The following is a 17,789-nucleotide window of genomic DNA, read 5'->3' as shown; positions in this document are numbered from 1 at the left end:
TCAACCCACAACTCATGCCATTTACACAAATACTACCAACCCGAATTCACCCTCCATCACCCAAGATCCTTCAGAGTCGCAACAAGCCCTAAAATATACAATCGAAAGCATATTGATACGTAACAAACTCAGCGCCACCCACCAAAACCAAAGACCACGAACCAATTAATAGGAAATAAATATACAAAGAATACTCGTTGCAAAACCCAAGAGACCAAAAAACCACAAACGAACCAATTCATCCTTCAAAGAAACCCCCCAATCAATCATAGAACTAAAACTGCATCGGCGTCCGACTCGAACCCCGTCCCGAATCCCAATACAACTCCGCAAAAGCCCCTTTCTCCTCCAACAGCTTCTGCGGATTTCCCTGCTCCTTGACCTGACCCGCCTCCATAACAATCACCTCGTCGAAATCGACAATCGTCTCTAGTCGATGCGCAATCGCGATGACCGTATGCGACGCGAACTCCGTCCTGATCAGGCCTTGCATGATCTCATCGGTTTGCGTATCGATACTATTTCACGCCAGGTCAGCCACGATCACTCCCGATAAGAAATAAGCGCTATGGGGGCAAACAAACCTGCTCGTCGCCTCATCCAAAATCAAAATCTTCCCTTCGGAGCGAACCATCGCTCTCGCAAAACACAGTAATTGCTTCTGTCCCGGCGAGAAGCTGTCGGGGTTAATGGTAGCGTCTAGCCCGCCGAGGGCGTCGACCACGTCCCAGACTTGGACTTTCTTGAGGGCGTCAATTAGAATCTCGTCTTGGATGCTGTTGTTTCCGGGGTCGATGTTTAGACGGACGGAGCACGACGGTAGCAAGAAGGGTTCTTGGGGGATGCAGTTGAGGTGAGCGCGGAGGTTGTTGCGGCGGAGGGTGGTGATGTCTTGGCCGTCGATGGTGATGGTGCCATTCGAGAGTTCGATGAGGCGGAAGAGGGAGGAGATGAGGGAGGATTTGCCACTGTTTTTTTTTTGAGGGGTTTGAGTTAGGGAGGGATTCATACGGAGAGGGTATGTGTTAAGAGGGGATTTCTCATACCTTCCACTGCGTCCGCAAATGCCGACTTTCGTGCCGGGGCGGATGGAGAGGGAGATGTGGTCGAGGGCGCGGCTGGTGGAGCTTCTGCATTGTGACATCGTCAGATATGTAGGGGATACAACAGATGGCAGGGGGGGGAGGGGAACGAACTTGTATGAGGCTACAAGATTGTTGATCTCGATTGCTCCGTGTTCAGGCCATGCGGCTGGGGGAACGAATGACTCGCAGTCCAGATGCTCCGATTCCACGGTGCGTTGGAAGTGTCGGACGCGCGACACGGCTCCAATCGATGTCTCCAGCACAGTCCACTGCATGATCAGTCCCTGCAGGTTCTCGGTGAACGTCACGATATTCAACAGGGCAACACCAATGAACCCGGCACTGAGTCTCCCCCGGGTGGCGACTGCAACGGCCACCAGCACGACAGCGAACCCGGCCACTAGCAGCGCAATCACCAATTCCAGCCAGCGCTGAATGGCAAAGAGCAGGTAGAACGGCTTCTGGCTGGAGTTGATCAGCTCAGCGTTCTGTTTGCGGTACTCAGTTTCCCAGTGGAAACTGCGGATTGTGGTGAGCCCGCTGAGGGTCTCGAGGAAGTGAGTGATCAGAGGCGCTTTGGCCTCAATATCCAGATAACGGATCTGCCGCGAGGTGCGGAGATAGAACCGTTGGACAAAGTAGAATGCCAGCAGACAAGCCGGAACAGTGGCGGCGATATAGCTGGTGGAGACACACACCACAACCACCTGAGCCACACAGGTGAAGAAGGTGAGAATGGTATTCAGAACGGCCAGAGGAAGCTCCATGTCAATCAACTGGAGGTCCTGACTGAATCTGCAGCACTGTCAGCATGCATGGAGAGAAAAAAAGAAACGAAAACGAGAAGCAACTCATTCATCAAAGCACTTACCGGTTAGTCGTATGTCCCACATCAGTGGTATGAAAGAAAGACATCGGGGAACTGAATCTCTGGTCAGCAACAACACCACACAAGCGCATTCCCAAGCATGACAGAGATAAAACATACTCCAGAACACTCTTCAAAAGCTGAGCATGCAACCCCCTAGCAGCACGAGCCACCAAGTTCGACATCAAATGCCAACATGCCAGAACAAGCGTGGAAACCGCCATCACCGCGATCCACCCATAAACGCCCAGCCAGTAACCGAGCTGTGAGTTGGGATGCTTCATATTCGACGCCGTCCACCATTCCACCCAGATTGCTGCATCCGTTAGCTCAAACAACATTCTTCCTCGAGCCAAAGCAGAAGCAGAAACTCACAAGGGAAGGTGATTCCAACGACATAGCAACAGATGAGGAAGACAAACACCAACGAGCGCCAGAACCCCAGCACTCGCATATAGTACCAATACACCGACGTATCCCCCGTGCGTCGCCCATCCTTAGGAAGCGGCGCTTCGAGATTCAACGTGGCGAGCGAAAGAGGCCGCGCCTTGGTCTTCGTGGTGACCTGCTCAACGACCGCGGTGGTATCCTGTTGCTGTTGGTGCTGCTGCTGTTGCTCCTCGTCACCGATCACGCGTTTCTTCCCCTCGGACACGGACAGACTTTGAATATAGCTCTCGGAACGGTCGAGCAGCTCCTTGTAGGACCCTTGTTCGAGGATGGTACCTGATTTTGACAGGGCGATGATGTGATCGGCCATTGAGAGGTTCGAAGCTGTGCAAAAAGAAAAGAAAAAGAAAACAAACCGTCAGTCCAGACATCCTCGTATACGACATGGCACAAGGGGGCCAAGAGTTAGTAATGAACGAATCAAACCTACCACTACTACTCGTCATCACAATCGTCGTCTCCATCCGCCGCAACAAACCTCCAGGGGCCAGAAGCGCTCGGAAGATAGTCTCTTCTGTCGTACGATCGAGTCCGCTGAACGCATCGTCCAGAATGATCAACTCCGCGCGTGAGTAGACCGCACGCGCCAGAGCCTATACATGCACCATACCATCAGCCCTCCACCAGCCCTCCCGGCATCTCAAAAAAAAAAACAAGGACTAAAAATGAAAATGGGAAATCTAGACATACCACACGCTGTTTCTGTCCTCCACTCAGCTTCGTCGCCCCGGACCCCAACGACCCCATATCCCCATTGGGCAAATCGAGAATATCCTCCTCTAGGGCACACGCCTGCACGACGGTGTTATACCAGTCGAGATCAAACAACGACTCGCCCAGGATATTCTCCTGCATACTCCGGTTTGTCAGCCAGGGCACTTGCGCACAGTACGCGATGGCACTGGTCTCAATCTGCAGCGTGCCGGTGGCGACGGGGGTCTCGCGCAGTAACATTCGCACGAAAGTCGACTTGCCACAGCCCACCGGCCCGACGATCATATTGAGCGTCCCGCGACGGATGGTGAAGCTGGCTTCGTTGATCACAGTCGGTTTGCCCTCCTCCCAGCCCGCACTGCGAGCATCAGCCCGGCACGCCAGTCCCCCGGGTGACGAAGGAAGCTCGTAGGGGGGCAGGGCCTCGCGACTGGAGACGCTGGCCGGGAAAATAGGGGTCATCTCCATCTCCTTCTCCTTCCAGCCGGGCTTCTCGGAGTAGTGCGAGGTGAGGGTGCTTTGCGTGCTGGCCGCCATGGTAGGGAGGTGGGGCTTCTGGGCATCGTCGTCGCGGGGTTGCGACTGGAGGAAGAGGTTGATGCGCTTGATGGAGCCGACGGCAGTGGCGATACCGGTCACGGCTTCGACTAGGTTAGAGATTGGCGTGGACAGGAGGGTGAAGAGGGTGAGCGAGGTGAAGGCCCGCGCCGGCGTAAGGGTCTCGGTGCCGTTGCTGTGGCGGGCGTTCAGGGAGTAGATTAGAAACGAGGCCAGCGGGGAGATGGACACGTTGCTGTATGCTTTTTAGGGAAGGGAAAGAGAAGGAAAGGGTTAGCGGGGTGTAGTGTTGTATTGTGACATTCAGGGGCTTTGGGACGCAAAACACTCACCCACGCCGACCACCAGAATCAACAGACGACGGAATCGCTCAGACAGCTTCACCTCGTCCGAACGCATGTTCTGCACGATGTTGTAGATCTTGTCCGTCAGTCCGGCGGTGCGGACCCCCTTCATCGAGCCCAGCACCTGCGCCGTAATGTCCACGCGCTTCTCGATGGCCTGCAGCCAGACCTCTTGTCGCGGTCCAGCCAGAGCAGATATCAAGACGCACAACAACATGCACACTGCCGAGGACATTAGCGATTCGAACACAATCACCACCCAGCGGGAAGAGAACGATCAAACCCACCAACCACCACCACAATGGGGGCAATACTCGCAATCCCCAGCTGCTGCCACAGCAGCCAAAGAGCTATCGGAATCTCTACGATACACGCCCAGACATCGTGGATATACCGCAGCCCACTGGAGATACGCTCAATATCCGCGTTCATCAGGGTCACCGGGGCGCTCGATTCGATTTCGCTGTCCCGCATGACCATGATATGACCGAACATCATATCGATCATGCTGGCCCGCATCATGGAGACCACCCGGTAGGCCTGGTGCTGAGCGAGAGCGGTCGACACGGCAATCCCAATGTAGGTGAGCGCGAAGGCCCCGATCAGCCCGTATCCCTGGCTCATGGTGTAGGATTCGTCGTCTGAGTCCACCCAAGTCACCGTGGTGTCGACGAGAAACGGCTGCGCGAAGGTGAAGCCGATCTGCAAGGCCCGCGGTAAGACTCCTAGCAGAATGGGCCAGGCATAGTACCGCAGCGACGCCCAGAGCAAACTATGCGGTCGATTCTGATAGTTGACTCCCTTTCGCCAACGCTTCTCCAACCCGGTCGGTCCGGCGCCCCTGGCACAGTGTTCCTCTTCGAGCGCTGGGAGTGAGGCGATCGTAAGGTCGGTCCGGTTTCCTAAGAATAAGAGAGGGTTGATCCAGGTAAACAGGCTCCGGCCGAGCACACCAGTCGCGGTCTCTGGGGGCGGATCTTCGTAGTCGCGTTTGAGGATCGAGTGTTTCGGGAGGGACTCCAGAATGAAGACGACCACCCGAAGGCCCAGATTGACACTGTAAATGATGGGAATGGCGCGGTGGTGGGCCGAGACATAGTATAGAGTCCGGGCTTCAGCGAGCGAGAGCAGCGAGGAGAGAAACAAATAGCCACTGTTGATCGTGGACGGTTTGATGGTGCGCCAATGTTCATACTGAGACAGAATCCCCAGCACGATGTATGTCACCAAAGTGACCACCGCCGTGCCGATCGTGGCCCGAGTGGTCACCCCTGAAGGTAACGCCCAGAGCCCGATGAGCGTTGCTTGGAGAATTGCCAGGAGGGCATAACCGATCTGCAAGCAAGTCTAAAATCAATAAGATACGACAATAATCACCGGGACACCGAAAAAAGCCCTTACCAACTTGACCACCCCCGCATAACCCCCCTTAATCTTGATGGGCTCCTGGCGTAGGTACACGATCCGGGGTAGAGCTGCGAGCAGAAAGAAGACATTCACCGGGAGAGTCAAGATCACTGACTCAAAGTACCAGGTGAAGTCGAAGCCCGATGCACACTGGTCACTGACTATGGGCCCGAATTGATCCTCGAGGGCAATAGAACAAGCCGTCGTCCGGGGCCGAAGCCATTGTGAAGACATAGCCGGAAGCAAAAAATGAATACCATCCACGGACTGGAATGTCTGGTACTGTCGATCTCCCTGTCTTTCTGGTTGCGAGATAAGATCCTCTCGTTGCAAGACCCGGTGGCGGCAAGCAACTGGTGGGGAAAGAGAGGGGGGAGAGTTAGCAGGACATTAGGGGACCGGAGGGGACAGTCAGTGTCGAGACGTAACGGACCAGCCAAAGAAAATAATAGGCACCCATGCAGGACTTCTGATTATTCAAGCACCCCCGCCAAGGTCGAGCGACCATGGCGTTGGCGCTGAAGGATTCAGTAGGAAGTGGAGCGAGGCTTAGCGTTGCGTCCCGCTACTGCAAGGTGAGATTTAGGGCTTATTGACTCAGCCCTCCATGTGGTTTTTTACAGCCAACGCTTTCACTAATAATACACTCAAAACACAGGATCTCGTTCATGCATGCTCATTTCCATGGGTTCTATAGAAGATTCTATGAAGCAAAAAACAAAGGAAGAAATAGAATAAAAAAAGAGAGAAGCAACAACAACAACCCCATCACACATCATTTTCTCTCCCGACCAACAATTGACAATTTATCCCCACCTCCCTCCAGCATTATATCACCCCTGCTGCATACCCAGTGTCGAAACCCCCAATTCCTGCAAGCCCGTCAGCCCAGCCATGTGCGCCGCGACTGCCAGACCACGTTGTCGTTCCGACTCCACGTGGGCCCAGCTCCACCGGTCAACAGCCTGCTTGGCCCCCAAAGTGGCTCCGGCGTGATCGCGCAGATCCTGCTGCGGCAGTGCAGGAGTCGAAGACAACGATTCAGCCGCAGGGGCAGCCGCAGGAGCAGGAGCAGGAGCAGGAGCAGGAGCAGGAGCAGCAGCAGCAGGAATAGCCTCATCTGATTCCGCCAAGAGACCCAGATTCCGCAGCACGCCATCCGGTTCCATCGTCTGCCGGCCCTTCTTGAACACATACTTGGACATCGCGGAGGCCAGGATCTGGGTTTCGGGGATTTCCGCCGTTGCGTGGCGGCCCCCTGGCTTTACAAAGTAACTGACAATATACAACCATTTATCATCCCAGGTCAAGACGCGAGACACAACCTCGTAGCGCTGGTAGGGCTTGATCTCGCGGCGGAAAATGCAGGCCACCCCGCCTAGGGCGGCAATGAGGGGTCCGCGCCGATGACGGCGACTGTAGGGGCTCGAGGAGGCCAGGGTGCGGCGGGGAGAAAGGGGAGTGATGGCATCTTTAAACAACGCCACTAGTAATTCGATCCGGCTCACATCGAGGTCGGCGTAGAAGGTACTGTTGGATTTGTGAAGGTTGAAGTCGATCTCGGCGAGGGAGCAGTAGGAACGCGTGCGCAGCGGGCGGAAGATTGTGGATGGCGTTGGGGTCGAGATGAGGGCGCGATTGCGATTCCAGACTAGGTGTCGCACGAGAATGGTGAAGATCCGAGCCTGCAAAACTCCAAGGATCAGATTATTTTGGTTAATTGTTACATGGACAGGTGAAAGGTGGTCAGAAAAGTACGGACATGCCAGAGTCCAGGCAGGGCTTTGGGATCAAAGAGAAAAAAGCCGACAACGGCGCTGAGGAGCACCGTCACTGGAGAAATAAAACACATTCTTTTGAAATGCCCGAGAAGCGAAAAGCGAGTGAGAGAACAGGCATAAAATAAAAAAAAAAGGGGGGGGGAATGCTGAATGGGGTTTATATAGTTCGTCTCTATTAGCATCCTAGTATCTATACTTGGAGGCTGGAGGCAAAAACTCGCAAACTCGCGGCCCCAGCCCTACTACTACTTAGCAACAGGCAATATTCAACCTCTCCCGTAGCGCTTCGGATTCAGCGGGGAACCCAAAAAAAAAAGAAAAGAAAAGAAAAAAGGAAAAATTATTCATTACATGCTTAGAGTATATACAAAACAAGAAAATGACAATGAAAATGAAAATGACAAATAAATAAACAAACAAACAAAGAGCCACACTGCAAATACCAAACACCGCAATCCCCAATCTTGCAGATCCTAATTAAAATACTTTCATAGCCTCAATCGCAGCCTCAATCTTCTGCAAACCATCCGTACTCGCCAGATCCTCATAAGTCTCCCACTATATTCGTAGTTAGCGAACTGTCGGAAATCTCAGGAGCAAGAACGAATTTAAGCATACCTCACGTAGAACCCCCTCCAGTGCCACCGACCCCGTCACCCGATGCACCAGCTCAAAATACTCCTTGCTCAATTCAAACGGTCTGGCCGTCAGATTCGGGATATACTTGCCCACCAGACACTTGGGATCCAACGCGTGACTATCTATAAGATCCAACAGACAGCGTCGGAAGCCCGCCACGCCCGGCAGCAACGAAGAAGAATGGAACGGGACATCAATGCCACGGAGGGGGATCGTCGCGCAGCCGCGGGTCAGAGCTGCGGGGATGGTGGTTGGGGTGAGCTGCGCAATCTGCGCTTCGACGCGGGGGACCAGCTGATCGGCGGCCATGGGAGGTACAGGAGGCTGGGCATTGAAGTGATTGAGAATGGTGGTGAGACAGTGGATGGCGTGGATCTGTCCGGCGCAGACATATTGCAAGCCCCGGACGTTAAAGTTGACAATCTCAAGTAACTGGCCGGTTTGGGCGGCGATGGTTTGGACCACGATTTGGAGGGCTTCTTGGCCGAATCCTGAATTGAACTGAAGTCAGTGATTTGCATGAGAGAGAGAGAGAGAGAGAGAGAGAGAGGCAGGGAAAGGGAACAACAGTGGGGATACATACCAGGCGCTACACGACTAGGATCGACAGCACACATCCGATAGTCCGAGTTTCCACGGGCATCGCGCTCCACGGCGAATTGCATTAGAAGACCACGATAGAAAACCACCTGGACCAGCGACTCGACACTGAAGATCTTCCCCACCGCACCGAGAGCCGCATACTCGCCCAGCGAGTGACCCGCATACGAACTGCGCTCCGAGATTAACCCGCGGGCCTCCAGATCCGCGAAGATCGCTAGCTCCATCAGCGTCAGGGCAGGCTGCGTGAACTGCGTAGCAGACAGCAAGCCCTGCGGGGAAGAGTACGTGTAGAACTCCGTCTCCTCGTCGATCTCGGGGAACAGAGGCAGGAGCTGGATAGAAACCCCATCGGCGGCAACGCTCTCGCGTCGCATACTCCGGTATTTCTCCCGGATGTGCCGGCCCTGCGGCCCCCCGAAGTGGACGGTCAGCTCCTTGGGATCATTGCGCACGATGTCGGTGATGCGGAAGCCGTAATTGTCGGAGAAGTAGGCATCGGCGTAGTCCCAGACCTGCTGGGCGGCCTTACTCTGCGCGTACAGTTCCATCCCCATGCCTTTCTGTTGGCTGCCCTGACCGGTGAACAGGAACGCCGTCTCCTCGGGCTCGATCTCGGCCTCGCCACGAAGGACCGTCTCGCCACGACCCAAGTGCTTGGCTTCGACGGAGACGATCTTCCGGCCGGCCAGCATGCCAATGTGCTGGAAGCGGACCTCGATTTCGTCGCCCGGGAGGACCATGCTGGTGAAGGAGCAGTGGAAGCTGCGGAAGGCGCCCAGGGCGGAGGCGCAGGTGTAATGCTCGACTAGTCCACGGACGCGTGCGGACGTGTACATGCCGTGGGTGATGAGGCCGGGTAGATCGGCGTAGCGAGACAGGGAGGCGGAGACGTGGATAGGGTTGAAGTCCCACGAGACGTGGGCATAGGCCTCGTTGGATGGCGGCATGGTGAGAATCAACGCCGCCGCGCCTTCGCCCTCACGGGTCACCAGCGGGCTGGGCTGGTCGAACATCGAGCGCTTTTGCACCGGACTGCCATGTCGCTGCAGGTAATCCATGACCGGATTGCCCCGGCAGGTGGCGGCATAGAAGGCGACGGTGGCAATGGGTCGCGAGCCACCGGGCAGCGAGGAATTGAGACGCACATCACCCACCGTGGTGACCGCCTTGAAGGTATCCTTGCTGGCATACTGGTAGGTCGAGCGCAGCACGAAGACCAAGGTCTGGTTCTGCAGATCGAGCGAGGGATCCAGCGGGCGAAACCAGGGCTTGGACTGCAGCAAAGCCACCTCCATCGGACTCCGCGGGCAGAGCTCCATCTCCTCCTCATCCACGTTGCGGAACATGTTCTCCCAGTCATCATGACCACTGCCCCGGTAGAGGAACTGACTGCTCAATTCCAGCACCACCTGGCCCTGGTGGTAGACATCGGCGCGCACCTCGACCAACTTGCCCGCCTCCTCGATAGTGATCGCCTGGATGCGCGACTGCGTCTCCAGCACATATCCCGCCTGAATCGGCTCCGCATCGGCGGGAATCCGGAACCCATTGGTCAGATGCACCAGCGTCAACAGGTCGACCTGGAGCTCGCGCGAGAAGAGCGGCTTCATCAGCGCCTCCCATCCCACCACCACCCCAAAGTCCAGCGGCGCCGTCATCTGCTGCTTCCCACGCCGCTTGCTCGCCGCATCACTGGCGTTCTGCACACAGTGAGCGAATTCGGTGATCGACTCCGCCGTGACCTCGAATTGCGACTCGCGGAAGGTGTCATGCACCGACGGCCACGCCTCGGGAGTCTCCCCGGCAAACCAGACCCGATAGTAGAAGTCCTTGACGCGCTCGTTGCGGCCCTCCATAATCTCGTGGATCGGGGCGTAGATGGCCTCGCGCCGGTATTCGAACTGCAGCTGCAGCCCGGTCGCCGCGCCACCCGCACTGCGGTAGTTGATGATCTCCAGCGTGATGACTCCTGGCATCTCCACCCGGATCTCGACCACCTTAACCGGCTCGGAATGGGGCCGGTGCTCGAACAGAGTGATAATCGGATCGCCAGGAGGGCCCTGAGGGCCATACTGCACCATCACGTACGAGTCGCGGGTGGGTTGAAACAGTCGTCGCAGGGGATTCTCGCAGATCGCCCCTCCCTGCACGATAGTCGCCGCGTGGAAGAAGGCTTGACGCCAGCCGCCGTGTCGACCGCCCAGAGCGGCCAGCCAGGCTGTCAACGAGGGTATCGCCGTGGCCGATACCACTTCGTATAGCATCGCCCCGGTGTTGCCGACTGGCCCGCAACGGATGCCCAACTCGGCCAATTGCCAGTCCGAGGGGGAAGGATCCGGACTGAAGCAGTCGACGAGCGGAATTCCCTCTGACTGATACTCCGGATCACGCTGCTGCAGGCGCTGAATATGGCCGTGGTGAATGGCATCCAGGATCGTCCCCGCGGGCTCGTCCACCACCGTCGAGTAGCGCGCCGCCACAGGGCCGTGCAGGATACAGACACGACCGACATCCCCGTCGACCACGGCCGCCAGGTCTTCCGACTGCCACAGGGAGTCCTTCTTGAAGTAGGTCTCGAAGTTCTCGTCGAGGATAGGCACAAAGGGCACGGGCTTAGCGCCCCGCCGCGTACACAAGTGCAGGAAGTACTGCGCATCCTGCGTGCCGATCAGCTGCTCCTGGGCCTGCGGCAGTCTGGCCAGAAAGGCATCAAGGGCTGACTCCGGATCCTCAGCCAGGGCATCCTGATCAACGCGAGACTCGTCCTCGTTGTCGGCCAGGCGTGCCTCCACGCGCTGCAGGAAATCGTGCAGGAACCGGCGATACGAGTCGTCAATCCACCGGCGCTCCGTCGACACAAACGTCAACTCGACGAACCGTCGCAGCACCTCGGCGTAGGTCATCTCGTCCAAGTCGACCACCTCTCCCTGGCTGTCCCGACCGAACCAGACCTTCACCCAGTCTGCATTGAGGCGACGGATCAGACTGCCCCGCTGTTTCTGCAGCTGCGCGACGCGCTTCTGGCGGTCGGTGATGGCGAAGATGGTGCGGTCCAACTCGGCCCACAGCTGCACGCCGCGCGTGGCCAGCTTGTGGATGGGCTCGCCCATCTCCGACGTGACGGTCAGGATGCCGCCTGCGGCGCGCGTGTAGCTCTGCTCCCAGTCGCCCTCGTGCTCGACGCCCGGGGCTGCCGCGATGGCACGCTTGGCCGCGGGGCTGGTGTGGGCCTCTCGGGCGGTCATCAGACGACTTCCCAGGAGGATGCCATCAAAGGGCATGGGAGGCCGGTTGTAGCAGCGCGCCCAGTCACCGGTGAGATACGGGAAGGTCTCGTCGGCGGTTCCAAAGCCACTGCCGGCCACGAGAATCACGTTCTCGCAACGACGGATCGCGTCGTAGGCCTGCAGGATGGGCTGGTGGAAGTCCTCGAAGGAGTGATGGCCACCCCCGCGACCACCGGTCCACTGCAGGATGATAGGGAAGTTGGGATGCGCGCGTGCAATCTCCAATACCTGGTGAATGGCGGGCAGCGCACCGGGCTTGAATCCCAGGTGGCGCAGGCCGAGATCTTCGATATATCGGGTGGCCACCTCAAGCGAGGGCACGCCGGCCCCGATGGTCAATCCCTCAATCGGTACCCCCGCCGCGCGCAGCTTCGCCAACAGCGGAATCTGCCACTTCACGGCATGGGGAGCCGCGTAAATCATGTTGCAGGTGATGCCCCGTCCGGCGGGGACGGCGGCCACCAGCTTCTGGATGGCGGTCTGCAGCGCCGTGGCGTTGTAGAAGCCCCCCAGGGCGAGTTCGACGTGGTAGCCGGCGCGCATGATGGCCGCACAGAAGTCCCACGCAGCGGTCGTGGGTGTCATCCCACCGACCATCACCGGAGGCAGTCCCAGCAGGCGACTGAGCTTCGTGTCGACCAGCACGCCGCCCCCGCCGGTGACCTGCACCAGGCGCGGCCGATAGCGATCCCGCCAGACCGGTCCGTAGATGAGACCCCGCGGGGCCGGGTTCCAATCGAAGATCTCACTCCGATCCCCCAATTGTTCCGCCCGGGCACTGTGCGAATGATGACCGCCGCTGGCCAGGATCGTGCGGACTCCCGTCCCTTCCTTCAGCCGGTTCGTCAGGGAGCCGATGCCGGCGCTGCCCTCCGGACCAAAGGCCAGAATGTGCGTGGCCCCGGGGAACTGCGTCGCCTTGGGCCAGACGAGAGGCTGCTCGGTGATCATAGCCACAAGCTCGGGGACGAGATTCGCGGCCCCCCGAGTGCGCAGATCCAATCCGGTGCGGGTGCAGTACACGGGAATGCGCAGTTGTTCGCCGCTGATGGTCAGGCCGGGCACTCGCGCCAGCACTTCAGGCACGACTTCCGCCAGATAGCTGCTGTGGAAGGCCGCCGTGATGGGGAGGAACCGGTTACGGATCTCCGGGCGGCGTTGACTGAACGGGATGCGATGTTGCACCCCCGAGGCGGGCGCCTTCACTGCCCGCAGCCAGACGTTGAATCCGTGCAGCGACAGCGGGGGTCCGGCCAGGACGATATTGTGGGGTCCGTTGATGAGCGCGATTTCGATGCGGGCGTCCTCCGGGAGATGCGCGTTGACGTCGGCCACGTAGCTGCGCACTTGCGCCACTGGAAAGTCGGCAACACTCAGCATGGGGCCGGGGAAGCCCTCCCCGTGGGCCTCGGCGTTGGCCACGATGGCCGGTGGTAGTTGCGCCACCGCGAACTGGTCTTGACTGCAGGCGCCAATGGCGAGTAACACGCGCAGGGCATCCAGCGCCAGGGCATCGAACTGAGTCCAGGACTGCGCGACCGCAATCACCGTGGCCGGGAGAATGCCCTGGGAATGACCGGTCGTGCCGGCCAGGGCCGTCTGCAGCTGCGCAGGCGTCACCCCGGCCACCCGGCCGACCACTCGATACCAGGCCAGCTGCAGCAACCCAATCAGAGGCATACTGATCGGGGCCCCGATGAGATAGGCAGACGCCGGCGTGCGCTCGGGATGCTCCAGCCAGCTGAGGGCATCCAGCCCGTTGTGGTAGAAACGACTGCTGCCGCCCCCCATACTCTCGCGCTGCAGCAGGCTCGAGGCGGGAATAATCAACTCCTCGACCAGGGGCCGATAGGTCTGCCAGAGTGTGCGCAGTTCCTCAAAATAGTGCTCATCGTTGCCTTGGCCGCCAAACACCGCATACAGTCGTGCCTTGCGCTCCTGTGCCGCCGTCAGCAGCGCGGAGGGAGGGGTGGCGGCTCGACTCAGGCGCCGCAAGGCATGCCGGGCTCGGACATACGCGGCCAGAATCGTCGACTGGGTGGTTTCCGAGGTATCTTCGAGGTTGTAGACCACCCCATGCACCTCGCGTTGCTGCAGAATATCCCGGTCGAACGTCTCCAGGGCGATGGTGAGGAGGTGGCGGAGGTCATCGGTCAATCCCCGGGGGGCTTGCTCCAACCGATGCACGGTGAAGCCGAGGAAGCGCGCCCAGAACTCCACTAGGGACGACAATGTGACCGGCTCGTCGGCCGTCTGCAGGTGGTGGAGAAAATCATCGCGGAGTTGAAGAGCAGCAGGGAAGAAAGCGGTGGTGACGGAGAGGGAATGTGTAAAGGTGCCGTAACTGATGGTGAGGATCTGCCCTGCCAGCGGATTTGTCGCCGACGCCGACGTGGACAGATGTTCGGGTGTCGACCAACCCGACGACGATGTCGACGAGTCGGTTAATGAAGTGGTTGATAATGTGGTGGTTGAGATCAACATGGTGGAATCAAAGGCTACCATCAGGGGCAACCCAGGCAGAACAGTTTAAAATTTTAAAAATCAAGCCCAGCCACTTCTCCACTCCAGCGCCAATGTGATGGCTCTATTTGCCTTTTTGAGTCTCCAGAGTAGTATCTTCATATATTCCCCAAGAAAAAGAGGTGCGCCGGGACCAGCTCGTATATTTTAGTGTTTGGTTAGCCTGTTGCGACCAGGCTATCAAGCGGGGCCGATGTAAGCCCTAAGTGGCTCACCTTGCATGAAATGAGCGGCAAAGGATGAGCTTGCATATTTGCTCGTCTAGAAGGCTGAAACGATCCTTTGAGGATCAGGCAGCGTTATTTGCTAATTTTGGACGAGCCCTTGGACTTGTGAATCCTGGCTCGATTGTCGATCATCCGCGAGATTGGGTGAGATTGGGTGCCTGGAATCAGATTGGATGAGATGATAAAACGCTGCTGCCAGCGTCAGGCTTTTGCTGTTCTTTGAGTTTCGTTTCTTGTTTTTTTTTTTCTTTTCTTTGAGAATCCCGGCCCTCTCTATCTTTCTCTTCTCTTCAGGCTTTCTCTAGAGTCATATTTTATCTCGTTTTCTTGTTTGAATCCAATTGAATCCAAACCCAAGACCAAGACCAAGACCGCACCATGGGCTGGCCGAGTCACTGCGGTAAGTTTCTTACTTCGCCCATTCATTCGGTTTCGTTTTCTTGGATTCAGTAAGCAGCACAACCAAAATGACCCTAACTGATGAACAAAAAAATCCATAGATCTCTCCAGCGACAATGCCCAATACAGCTATTGTGCCAATGGTCCCGCGGCGGTATTCTTCTCCGTCCTCTTCGGACTGACCTGGATCGCCCATCTGGTGCAAGCGATCGTCTACCGCAAGAAATTCTGCTGGGTGATCGTGGTCGGCACGGTGTGGGAATGTCTGGGGTTGATCATGCGCACGTACTCGACCATCAACCAGACCGAGTCAACAACGGCGTCTGCCGGCCAATTGCTGGTGCTGCTGGCCCCGCTGTGGATTAACGCCTACATCTACATGATCTTCGGTCGGATGGTCTACTACTTCCTCCCCGAGAAAAAAGTCGCCGGGATTCGCGCGGAGAAGCTGGCCAAGATCTTCATCTGGCTGGATGTGAGGTGAGCCGCCTTCCCCAAATCTCTCAATCTGTCAGTCAGTCAAAAGAAGAAAAAACTCACCAGATGTACCATTAGCTCCTTCATCGTCCAAGCGACCGGTGGTATCATGGACTCCGACTTCAGCAACGAAATGGACAAGATCGGCCTGCACGTGTACACGGCGGGTATCGCGGTGCAACAGTTCTTCATCGTCTGCTTCATCGGCCTCCTCATCGCCTTCCACCGGCGCATGCGCCAGGGCCACGGGCGTCAGGACATGATGGGCGACCGACAGCGGTGGCAGGCGCTCGTGTTCGCCATGTACGCCAGTCTGTCGTGCATCACAATCCGCATCATCTACCGTCTCGCCGAATTCGCCGACACCAACACGGCCGGCAGCAGTCCGCTGACCGTCAACGAGGCGCCCTTCTACTGTCTGGAGTGTCTGCCCATGTTCGCCGCGATGGTCATCTGGAACGTCTGGCACCCCGGTCGTTACCTCCAGGGGGACGACAGCGAGTTTCCCAAGAAGATCAAGCTGTCGCGCGTGGAGAAGAGGCGCAGAAAGCTGAAGGCCAAGGAGGAGGCCAAGGAGCGGAAGCGCAGCAACCGCCGTCGGTCGTCGAGTCGGAAGCGCAACCACCGAGTCTCCGAATATCATTTGACGGAGCAGTCGGACGATGCGCAGTTGGAGGAAGGGATCACGCATGCTTATCCGGACAGGGTGCGGATGTAGGGAGTTTGTCCGGATAAGGAACGGTGACCTTCTTTTCTTATGTCTTTCTTTCTTTTTTTCAATTCTTTTTTTCCCATTTTCTGAATATTCTTAGCGCCGTGACCGGTGTTCTTTCTACCTGATTCCCCACTGCATCATGTTCAAGATTGAAATAATTATGACTTTCCTATGTGATGGCAACCCTCTAGCAGCTATCCTCTGGTGCATATATATATATATATCTATCAGTATGAATATATATACAAAATAATCAAAGATGTAAAGTTGGTATCCCAAGAAAGCCCCGACAGCCCTTACCAGCCCCAACGCCAAATTCCAATCCAGCCAGAATACACCACCCCCAAAAGCGCAGACGATACCCGAATGAAAGAAAGAAAGAAAAAAGAAGAAGAAAAAGAAAATGCAAGACTGTACGGCAAAGCCATCAGTGGCTGCCACCGAGACAAGCACTATGTAAGGGCGTCTGATCCTCGAAATCACGAATGTCTAGTTGAGCACCCGCCAGAATCAGCATCTCCACCAGCTCCTGCTGGTTTGATTCACACGCCAGATGCAGCGGGGTGCGACCCCAGCAGTCCTGCGCATTGACCGAGTAGTAGCTGGCGGGATGCTCGAGTAAGACGCGCACCACGGCGTGCTGCCGGGCCTGCACGGCTAGATGGAAGGCAGTCTCTCCACGTCGGGTGGTCCGATTCACGGCCCCCCGGTGATGAACGTCACTCGTCAGCAACAGCTGCACCACCCTGGTGTGGCCCTGCCGCGCGGCTAGGTGTAGCGGCGTCCATCCGGCGCTGTCAGGCAGGGAGGGATCGCCCCCGGCCCGTAGCAGCACCGCTAACACCGACTCATGGCCGTGGAGCGCGGCACGATGCAGAGCTGTGTGTCCATGTGCAGGGCCGCTCCTCCCTTCGGTGGTGGAGGTCAGGGTCGGGCTTCCGCTGGACGTGGGTTCCGGAGTCAACCCGGGGGTGGGTTCGTGGAGCAGGTCCGGCAGAGGCAGGGCCAGCGGGGAGGGGTAGGCTGAGTACGCCACCGGATCTGGGAATAGCACGTCCAGACTGAGGGGCGGGTCCCAGGGCTCTCCGGTGAACATGAGAGGGTCCGCTGGGGAGGTGTATGGAGATACATCGGAGGGTAACGTAGGCGGGGTGGGTGGGTGGAGGCTATATGATTGTAGTGGCGGTGGTAATGATAATGGTGGTGGAGGGAGGACCTGATCATGCTGTTGCTGGGGAGGAGAAGGCAGCGTGGCTGCACTGGCTTGCGCAGTGTTTCTCTCTTCTCCCTTTCGTAAACCTGCTCAAGACACACTCGATGATTTAGCAAACTCTCCGGTCTCGACTACCCCCCATTCCAGGCTTGGTAGATACTCACGTCGACGATACCCTCGTTGAGCAATGCGATTCTGGGCCCTCCGACGCTCCACTGGATCGTGGATGTTGGCCCAATTCTCCCCCACGACACCGACGGGAATGGGAGTGATCTTCATGGATAGTGCATAGAGAGCAGGGTCTCGCGGCATGCAGGCAACCAATCAAACAGACAGACAGACAGACGACAAGTCACGGAATCGTCGTACAACAGCGGTCGTGCATAATCTCTCTGCCTATTTTCCTCCTCGCGTTCCTATTTCCGGTCGATGATCTACTATTTAAGATCGGGTGCTGGGCCTTTCCACGTGGCGACGAACCCCGTCTTACAGATTACAT

General features: G+C 57.3%; 5 protein-coding genes across 5 annotated transcripts; 1 reads left to right on the top strand and 4 right to left on the bottom strand.

Annotated features, from left to right (window-relative positions):
- Positions 1-231: 231 nt before the first annotated feature.
- ASPACDRAFT_1860767 (uncharacterized protein) lies at positions 232-5,660 on the bottom strand (the record flags this gene model as incomplete). Its single annotated transcript, XM_020197770.1, has 12 exons — positions 232-518; positions 585-968; positions 1,047-1,130; positions 1,197-1,880; positions 1,957-2,007; positions 2,074-2,269; positions 2,329-2,727; positions 2,834-2,996; positions 3,094-3,917; positions 4,008-4,241; positions 4,307-5,354; positions 5,421-5,660. 12 exons carry the CDS (start codon positions 5,658-5,660, stop codon positions 275-277), a joined length of 4,551 nt encoding a protein of 1,516 aa, XP_020051025.1. The 3' UTR covers positions 232-274.
- A 599-nt stretch (positions 5,661-6,259) lies between these two features.
- ASPACDRAFT_37459 (thioesterase family protein) lies at positions 6,260-7,278 on the bottom strand (the record flags this gene model as incomplete). The annotated part of the gene is made up of 2 exons (XM_020200302.1): positions 6,260-7,119; positions 7,185-7,278. 2 exons carry the CDS (start codon positions 7,276-7,278, stop codon positions 6,260-6,262), a joined length of 954 nt encoding a protein of 317 aa, XP_020051024.1.
- A 355-nt stretch (positions 7,279-7,633) lies between these two features.
- On the bottom strand, positions 7,634-14,220 carry ASPACDRAFT_1908890 (uncharacterized protein; the record flags this gene model as incomplete). Its single annotated transcript, XM_020198872.1, has 3 exons — positions 7,634-7,765; positions 7,826-8,337; positions 8,430-14,220. 3 exons carry the CDS (start codon positions 14,218-14,220, stop codon positions 7,685-7,687), a joined length of 6,384 nt encoding a protein of 2,127 aa, XP_020051023.1. The 3' UTR covers positions 7,634-7,684.
- Positions 14,221-14,746: 526 nt separating this feature from the next.
- On the top strand, positions 14,747-16,213 carry ASPACDRAFT_128040 (RTA1 domain-containing protein). The gene is made up of 3 exons (XM_020197098.1): positions 14,747-14,886; positions 14,987-15,365; positions 15,441-16,213. The coding sequence occupies exons 1-3, from the start codon at positions 14,865-14,867 to the stop codon at positions 16,078-16,080; spliced, it is 1,041 nt and encodes a 346-aa protein (XP_020051022.1). The 5' UTR covers positions 14,747-14,864; the 3' UTR covers positions 16,081-16,213.
- Positions 16,214-16,504: 291 nt separating this feature from the next.
- On the bottom strand, positions 16,505-17,569 carry ASPACDRAFT_1883919 (uncharacterized protein; the record flags this gene model as incomplete). The annotated part of the gene is made up of 2 exons (XM_020198355.1): positions 16,505-17,376; positions 17,455-17,569. 2 exons carry the CDS (start codon positions 17,567-17,569, stop codon positions 16,505-16,507), a joined length of 987 nt encoding a protein of 328 aa, XP_020051021.1.
- Between the last annotated feature and the right edge of the window lie 220 nt (positions 17,570-17,789).

Source organism: Aspergillus aculeatus (genome assembly GCF_001890905.1).
Source record: "Aspergillus aculeatus ATCC 16872 unplaced genomic scaffold ASPACscaffold_26, whole genome shotgun sequence".
In the NCBI taxonomy this organism is placed as follows: Eukaryota; Fungi; Ascomycota; class Eurotiomycetes; order Eurotiales; family Aspergillaceae; genus Aspergillus; species Aspergillus aculeatus.
The sequence above is the reverse complement of the archived record's forward strand: the minus strand, read 5'-3'. Positions and strand labels throughout refer to the sequence as shown.